Source organism: Podarcis melisellensis, assembly GCF_964234715.1.
Source record: "Podarcis melisellensis genome assembly, chromosome: 12".
Classification (NCBI taxonomy): Eukaryota; Metazoa; Chordata; class Lepidosauria; order Squamata; family Lacertidae; genus Podarcis; species Podarcis melisellensis.
The window spans coordinates 35,577,570-35,586,797 of NC_138544.1; the positions used below are offsets into that span (position 1 = coordinate 35,577,570).

The window sequence follows — 9,228 nt, forward strand, 5'->3', positions numbered from 1 at the left end:
GCTTCCTATAGGCACCTGACTGGACCACTAGGTGAACAGAATACTTTTCTAGATGGGCCTCTGCTCTGTTACAGTTATGCTTTTCTTTTGTTCTCAGGACATTATGCACAATGAATTGTTTTTCTCTCCTTCCTGGGTATAAAGCCATGGTTAACCTCCATTTGTCAAACAGAATGCGGTTTCTTAATGTTTTGTACATCCACCCAGTTACATCAACCCACTGAAAGGGTTCCTTTCTAACCAACCCTTTTTCACCCTAGATGCAAAATTCCTGGGGTCTGTCCAATGTATAAATATCCTTCATTTTTTTGTTGATATGTTGAAATATTCATGTTAAATTATTCCTGTTTTATTTATTATTTAAATAATCACTGGTCATGATTCGCACCCAGAACATTTTTGCCTGGCTGGAATATGTCCTTCAACTCTGATACTGGCTGTTGCTTGCCTGTATGGAGGATAGGGAGTGGGTGGGGTGGGGTGTAGTAGCCAGCCTTCCATACAGAACTAAAATCGTATCACCCACCACTGCCGTACACCCCTTGGAAGCTTGTCTGGAAAACAGTTCCCCACCTCTGATCTGGCGTTCGAACCCTTGGTTCAGCGGGGATTTGAATATAATTCCAGTCCAAACACAGGTCTCTGAGCCACAATGGGTAGCATCAAGACATTCTCCAGCTCACAGGCTGTAAACTGTTTACTGAGGAAAGTGCTGGGTGTTGTTTTAAATTGTCTTATTTCAGGAAAGCAGGAAAGACATGGCAGTAGACTAAACAAGGGATATTATATATGATGTTTCTTGACTATCGTAGCTCTCGTCCAGACGGTTCTTTTGTTTTGCCCTAAGTTTCATGAAAGATTTATTGCCAACTTGGTCAGTTTTTCTCTCCAAGCCATCAGTTACTTCCCAGAATGCTGACAGGGTGAAAGAGATCTGAGAAATCAGACCCTCTCTGGCTATGTCTCCTGTGCAGGAAGCGCTTTCATCCCCAGCTCTGCAGCCAGAATAAACTCTGATCTTAAGGAGTCAGGGAGTAGAGTGTTTTGGATAAAGGGAAATTAATATCAATAAAGGAATATTTGAAATGCTTTACTGAAAAAATTGCGAGAAAAAACAGCCAGACTAATTGCTCAGCTTCTAGTAAACTCAGTGAACACTGATAAACAAACAAACTACAGTGGTACCTCGGGTTAAGTACTTAATTCGTTCCAGAGGTCCGTACTTAACCTGAAACTGTTCTTAACCTGAAGCACCTCCTGCTGCCACCGCGCTGCCGGAGCCCGATTTCTGTTCTCATCCTGAAGCAAAGTTCTTAACCTGAAGCACTATTTCTGGGTTAGCAGAGTCTGTAACCTGAAGCGTATGTAACCTGAGGTACCACTGTAACTAACTAACTAACTAACTAACTAACAGCCAGTCATATAAATTGGAAGTCTCAAATCAGAATGCAATGACTACATCAGGCTTCACCAAGCTAGTGTCCGCCACACAGTTTGGACTACAACTCCCATCAGCCGCATTCAGCAAATGAAATTAATACTGTAGTCCAAAACATCTTGAAGACACCAGGTTGGCCAAGGCTGGACTACATGATACATTACATTCAGGTTTACTTATAGGCCCAAAGATCCCCAAAACGATGGACAGCATATTAATACAAAAAATGATACAATTAATCAATCATCAGAACAAGACGGCAAACTCACAGGTTACCTGGCGGTAGCCTATCCACCCAGTGAACTGGCCAAAGAAAGGCGGCAACTCAGTCACCAAGTGTTGCCTCACTCAACCCAATCCCTGTCTGCTAGCTGTACCATCAGACCTACAGTCCTTAACAATCACACTGTATGTCACAGCAAACTAGCAGACACCCTTCCAATCAGGATCCTGGCACAAAGAGGAGAGTCCTCATTCCTGTCCCAACTTGAAGAACATGCAGCTTGCATTTCTACCAAAACTGCAGGTGATGAATACAGTGGTACCTCTGGTTACGTACTTAATTTGTTCTGGAGGTCCGTTCTTAACCTGAAACTGTTCTTAACCTGAAGCACCACTTTAGCTAATGGGGCCTCCAGCTGCTGCCATGCCGCCGTCGCACGATTTCTGTTCTCATCCTGAAGCAAAGTTCTAAACCCGAGGTACTATTTCTGGGTTAGCGGAGTCTGTAACCTGAAGCGTATGTAATCTGAGGTACCACTGTACTCTCCCTGAAATGAACATTAGTTTTTGCTTTGGGTTTACTCCCGGAAAGCAACAGTGGACCGAGCAAAATTTGAACAATAAACCAGAGAACAACATTTCCCCCTACAATTCACCGCATCAAGCTGGAATAAAGCAGTACTCCTGGCCAGTGACTCGAACTGGCTATTACTAATGGTACAGGTCCACAGATAAAACTTTCCAGCAATGAGTGCATAAAACATTAAAGCTTTTTGAATGGAATATTGATTAGAACCGGGAGATGGCAGGCCTATCTACATGCCTTTCAAGCCTTTGCAAGAAATTCAAAACAAATATCTCATCTCACTTTTTTTAATGGCGCCATAAAACCAGGTCATAAACATCACCTAAAGAACAAATGCTAGGTGAATAGAGTTAGGTGGACATTACTCGGGCATCCAGTTTCCTATCTGGTTTTTCTAAGTTTCTAACCATCATGAGTTTCAATATATTCCTGTACACATAATTCCATTGTGGTTTCCCTCCTCGTATTAATTTTGTTACTTGAGGGGCTGATTCAATTCCTTTCACTTACAGAGTCTGACCTAATAAACCCAATACAGTCCCCCAAGCTGGAGTAACTACAGGTGAAATGAAACTTCTTACAGCTGCATATCTGAAAAATAATATCATCATTATTCATATTACTGAGTTATTTGATTTATATGCTGCCTTTGCTTCAATGAGCTCATGGCAACAAACATGATTTCTCTCTCACACACATACACACTTTATTCTTATAACCCTGTGAGGTAGGCGAGGCTAAATGTTGGTGTATAAGCTACAGCAAGTTTCATTAAAATGGAAATTAGAGTTGCAGACCTAATCTGTATACGATATTGACTGACTGTAGCAATTATATATGACTCAGTGGTATATGTCCATCAGCTCTACACATACAACGTAAGTGTTTCTGTTGAATAATGCGCATTACCCTACTTAAATTTTAGCTTTGTAGCATGGGAAGGTAGAGAACATATATCTGCGCAAAAGAAGAACACTACAATATATTGATGCACAAAGACAGAGGAAGACAATGTGGTTCCCTTCAGCTATTGTTAGACTACAATTCCCATCATCCCTGACCATGAGCCATGCTGTCTGAGCTCATGGGAGTTGCAGTGGAACATCTGAAGGGCATTACATTGGAATCCCAGCTCATGTAAGCCACTCCTTAGTACAGGAGGTAGCTTTTTCATTATTATTGAAACAAACAAAAAAGGAAACATAAACCTATGCAATCTCAGTAAACACAGTATACAACTAAGGCCCACGTACCAACAGGCATTGCTCATAATAATAATAATAATAATAATAATAATAATAATAATTATTATTTGTACCCCGCCCATCTGGCTGGGTTTCCCCAGCCACTCTGGGCGGCTTCCAACAAAGATGAAAGATACACAAAAATGTCACATATTAAAAACTTCCCTGAACAGGGCTGCCTTCAGATGTCTTCTGAATGTCAGGTAGATGTTTATCACTTTGACATCTGATGGGAGGGCGTTCCACAGGGCGGGCGCCACTACCGAGAAGGCCCTCTGCCTGGTTCCCTGTAACTTGGCCTCTCGCAGTGAGGGAACCGCCAGAAGGCCCTCGGAGCTGGACCTCAGTGTCTGGGCAGAACGATGGAGGAGGAGACACTCCTTCAGATATACTGGACCGAGGCCGTTTAGGGCTTTAAAGGTCAGCACCAACACTTTGAATTGTGCTCGGAAACGTACTGGGAGCCAATGTAGGTCTTTCAAGACCGGTGTTATATGGTCTCGGCGGCCGCTCCCAGTCACCAGTCTAGCTGCCACATTCTGGATTAGTTGTAGTTTCCGGGTCACCTTCAAATGTAGCCCCACGTAGAGCGCATTGCAGTAGTCCAAGCTGGAGATAACCAGAGCATGTACTCATCTTGGTCAGGGGTCTATATTGCCGTTCTCTTGTGACTGGCAAATTCAGCACCTGGGCCAGCGCTTTGGTGCTTCCAAGGAAAAACTGAAATGGTGACAGCACTTAGAAGGCGAAGACCCCACCCTTCCACCTCCCATTATAACTGCAACAAATATGATGCCCCTACCACCCTCCTTATTTGCTTGACTATCAGACACAATGGCTAAGATGTAACATACCTTCTACACCAGGTGGGGAGACCTGTAATCCACCAGATGCTGTTGGACTTCAACTCCCATCAGCCCTGGCTTCTGGGGTATTATCAATGAATTGCACAGTAAGGAATTATGGACAAGAAGGTCATCACAGGTACTAGGATCCAGGAGGCACTATGTTGCATTTCACTGGGAACATCCGCTGAGCTCATATGTGACATCTTCTGCTCCTATTTTATACCACGGAAATACCTGAGTTTTAAAGCATCATCAGTTCTCAGATTATGAATAATTACAACTCTGCCTAAAAACAGAATGGGCATTTACTTTCAATCTCACATGAAAACAACATATTGCTGAGTAACTACCAGCTCTCATAGTTCTGGACACTTGTTAGACCTAAAGTAATAAAACTTGCTTAACAACCTTGCATCTGTGCAGGAAAAGACAAACCAAACTGTCTCTCCAAGTACACAGCATTAGGCAATGCAGATAAGTAAAAAGGCAAAACACCCCTAGACGGTTAAGTCCAGTCAAAGGCAACTATGGGGTGAGGTACTCATCTTGCTTCAGGCCGAAGGAGCCGGCGTTTGTCCACAGACAGCTTTTTGGGTCATGTGGCCAGCATGACTAAACTGCTTCTGGCATAACCGAACACCGTGACAAGTGCCAGAGTGCATGGAAACTCCGTTTAAGTTTCCGCAGCAGCAGTACCTATTTATTTACTTGCACTGGTATGCTTTCAAACTGCTAGGTTGGCAGAAGCTGGGACAGAGCAACGGGAGCTCACCTTGCTGAGCAGATTTGAACCACTGACCTTCTGATTCGCAAGCCCAAGAGGCTCAGTGGTTTAGACCACAGAGCCACCCGCATCCCTTTTTTAGGCAATTCACAGCACATGTGAGCTACCTGGCCCATGATTTGGGATGACAGCCTTAGTTTGAGTCTATTTCATTACAAACCATATTTTAACTGTGAAAATGACAGTACCCATGCCTGCTCTGTAAATAAATGATTTTCAAAATGGGGCAGTTCATTCTATCCTGAACACAACCTAAATTAAGAAGAAGTGTGCATGCACACGAAAGCTTATACCCAGAACAAACTTAATTGGTCTCTAAGGTGCTACTGGACAATTTTATTTTTATTTTTATACATATCTTGACTGCTTCAGACCAACACTGCTACCTACCTGAATCTACAACCTAAATTAAAATACAATATAAGCAAAATAAAACACGTTTTACCCTTCATATTTTTACTATCACCAATTCTCTCTCACTCATGTTTTAAAAATAAAATAAAAAGGATGGACTAAAAATGTTTTCAACTGACAATATGGGCTTATTTGTATAGTTACTTTTGTAAGAGCAAGTAGAGCAAAAGTGTGACTTTCTTTAAGAGTTCTTAAAAAAATGCAGCAAAACAGAAACTTGGATTAAGACAATACATATTTCATCTGTCACATCATTCATGATGCGAGGACATTACAGAGATGCATGACTTTGCAAAACACCATGAAATGCTTTTAGGAACACATAACTTAGTGCACAATATATCTCAACAGGCAGGTGCCAATTAGAAGCTATAGTTTCTGGAAAGCTGCAGCCTGAGCAAAGAAGAAGGAAAACAATATTTAACAGTGTTTTGTAAGGCAACTGAGCTGCGTTTGTGACTGTATTGGTGTTTCAAGCTTTAGGGTCTTCAGATAACCTTGAAAAGGAGAGATTTGTTCAGCAGCTTTTGATAATGGTTTGTTTTTCACATCACTGGCATGGACACCTTGTTAAACCCACAAACTATGCACAGACCAAGAGCACCAACTATGATCACTAATGTGCAAATTATGCAGAGCTATTTGACCGATCAGCAGAGAAACCATATATACCTGAACAAGGATAGTCAACATGGCAGACTCCAGATGTTGGCTTCCAACTCTCATGAGCCCCAGCCACCATGGCCAAGGGTAAGGGATGGTGTGAATTGTAGTGCAGCAACATCTGGAGTACCAATGAAGAGAACCCCAAACAATCCAATACAAACTACCATTAATTTCTATACTTTGTAAAATGAACTCAAGATAATACAGTAAGTATTTATTTTCTCATACCTGAAAAGCCAAGCCCATTTAAATGAAACAAAGGCTTGCCTCTTTGGCAGTGGGAGCTGCTAGAGTGAAAACTTCAAAGGGAAGCTCTATCTATTCATGCATTGCCCATCGTCCACAGGCAACACTGCAACTTGAGATTAAAGCTTTTGCTTACAGAATTCCCATCAGCGTAATTAAATGAAGCTCAAGCAGTTAAAATCTGATTTAAAAACTTTTTTTTCATTTGTCAAACCCCAATTATTTTCCAACTCTTGTTTCAGTAAGCATATTGCTTTGCAAAAGCTCTGCAATTATACAGGTCACACAGAACACTGAAACAAACTAGAGTGAGTTATTCATGTAAAACAGAGTCTATTGATAAGAGGATTGCAAGTTGCTAGCTATGGTTGTTGCTCAAGGTTTTTTCTACTTTTCCTAACTTTAAAAGTAATTGACATTATATTCTTACTACTTAGGATAAATGGAAAAATCTGAAAGCAATGACTCACACACCCTAAACAGAAGAATGAAACAAATGAATATACAGTGGTACCTCGGGTTAAGTACTTAATTCGTTCTGGAGGTCTGTTCTTAACCTGAAGCACCACTTTAGCTAATGGGGCCTCCTGCTGCCGCCGCCGCGCTGGAGCACGATTTCTGTTCTCACTCCGAAGCAAAGTTCTTAACCCAAGGTAATATTTCTGGGTTAGCAGAGTCCGTAACCTGAAGCGTATGTAACCCGAGGTACCACTATACACAAATCTAGTCTCTTAAAACTCTAGACTCATTTAGAAGACTTTAAAATAAAAAAAATGACTTGAATCAGTTAATTTTCAGTGCAATCCAATGCATGTTTACAAAGACATTCCCTCTGCCTTCCATGGGGCTTACTCCCTCCTAAGTGTGCCTAGGACTGCAACTACCTGGCTACAGCACAATCTTGTGCATATCTACTCAGAAGTTTCAATGAATGCAATAGGTCATACTGTATTCCTGGGTAAGTCTGTACAGGGTAGCAGCGTAAATAAATTAGTTAAATAAACTAGTTACAAATATGATTCAGAGGACAAATTTCCTTCAGAGACATGCACACTTTTTCAAGCTAAGTTATCAAAGACATTCCAGATGAGGGGAGGAAATAACTTTCTATTCAAAATATAACCTTAAATGCTCCTGTAATCCTAAAACTATATACTGCACATGGCAGATGAATCTTAAAAACCATTCAAAAAACAACAACATTCTGCCAGGAAGTTAGGAAATGCATATCTACACTGGCTATTATTGATCAGACCCACTTGGGGAAGCTTTCAGCAAGCGCCCTGTGGTCTGCTTACAATTGCTTTTAGAGCCATGATACTGCCAAAAACAGAACCCATCTTGCTGAAACCAAGATTTCTACGCTGATGCGTACATTTTCCACAAAGGACAGAAAAGAGGGTCACCTGACTTCCAAAAAGAAAAGGCAAATTGCAGGATTTGTTCTTTCATAATAGCCATTCCTTTCCCAAGGCAATTACTTCATTCCGGGTACCTCCACTGTGCCTAGATTGCAAAATTCCCTCCCCTCCGACTGTCATTTCTATGCATGGCGCATCAGACCTGGACTAGCGTTTTGGAAGGAGCCACCGCCTCCGCCTCCTTCCCTTTTCCCCAAGCGCACGTCTCCTGGGCAACAGAAAACCCCAAAGAGTAGGCTGCCCTCTCCTTTTCTCTCTGACTATCACCGGAAGCCAAAGCTGCCCCCCCCCCACGGCCGTCTGCTGCTGCTCACCTGCTTCCCACCGAAGCTGCCGCCGCCGCCGATGCGGGTGTTGAGCACGTCGTGTTGAGTTTCGTTGCCACCGTCCGTGCTATAGATCAGCCGGAAAGGGACGATATTTTGCCTCTCCATAAAGCGATCCCCGTCCCTTCGCTCCATCTCTGTCAACAAGGCGTCTCCTCGGGGAAAGAGAGAGAGAGAGGAGGGTGGGGAGGTGGGAGAGAAAAGAGACACAGTCACGATCAAGCAAATCGGGATCGCTTTTATTTACAAAAGATGACCCTCCGGGGCGCGACGGCGAGGAGCAAGGCGGCACACGCGCTCCGGATTGCAGGGCTGGGGAAGCAAGAAGCCAGCCCACCCAGCTCCATCTTAGCGGGAGACCCTTTTCGCGCCTCGCCTTGCTGGATCTTTCTCTGCTACCTGCTCCTTCCTAAACACAAACAAACACACACACACACACACGCCCCGAGACACGCAAGCGCGCGGAATGCAGCGGCGCTCTTGCTTTGCCTCCCTGGAAAGCATTGGGGATGCTGCTCGGCTGCACCGGCCGAGGCTCCCTCTGCCCCCCCCCCAAGAGATCCCTGCAAAGCGATCCCTGCCGAGCGTCCGTGTGCCGCGACGCAAAGGTGAGGCGAGGACGCCCACCCACTCTCTCTTTATTTTTACCTGCGCGGCTGGAGCCGGCTCCGGAGAGCATCCCGAAGGCACAAAGCGTCAAGGAGAGCAGAGAAGTCGCTGGCTGCATGGCTGGGTCTCGGTCGGGTGGGAAGGAGGGAGGCGCGTCCTTCCTCCTCCTCCTCCCCCCTCCTGCCCGCAATAAGCGCGGGTCACACGGCGGCTGGCATGGAGGGGGAGAGGAAAGGCGCCCCCCGCTCCCGGGGTCTCCTTCTCCTGGAGAGCGAGAGAGGCGCGCGCTCTCCTCCTCGCCAATGCCGCCTCCGCCGCCTCAGTGCTGCATTGTGCTGGACGGGCTTCCGTTCGCTCGGCGAGCTTCTACTGCATTGGGCGGCTTGCTGTAGCTCAGAGGCTTCCCAGCTCCGCCCCTCGCTCC

At 44.4% G+C, this 9,228-nt stretch overlaps 1 protein-coding gene across 13 annotated transcripts in view; it reads right to left on the reverse strand.

Moving 5' to 3' along the window:
* The window catches only part of ADAM22 (ADAM metallopeptidase domain 22), a 120,020-nt gene extending 110,792 nt beyond the window's left edge, over nt 1-9,228 (reverse strand). For 3 of the 13 annotated variants that reach the window (XM_081931558.1, XM_081931557.1, XM_081931550.1), the window contains exons 1-2: nt 8,844-9,227; nt 8,184-8,350 (exon numbers count right to left, since the gene is read on the reverse strand). In XM_081931558.1, coding sequence (XP_081787684.1) covers nt 8,184-8,350; nt 8,844-8,922 — 246 coding nt within the window. In that variant the 5' untranslated portion in view covers nt 8,923-9,227. Of the gene's footprint in view, nt 1-8,183; nt 8,351-8,843 lie in introns of all 13 variants that reach the window. The other 10 variants (XM_081931561.1, XM_081931556.1, XM_081931552.1 and 7 more) reach the window with 6 other exon arrangements.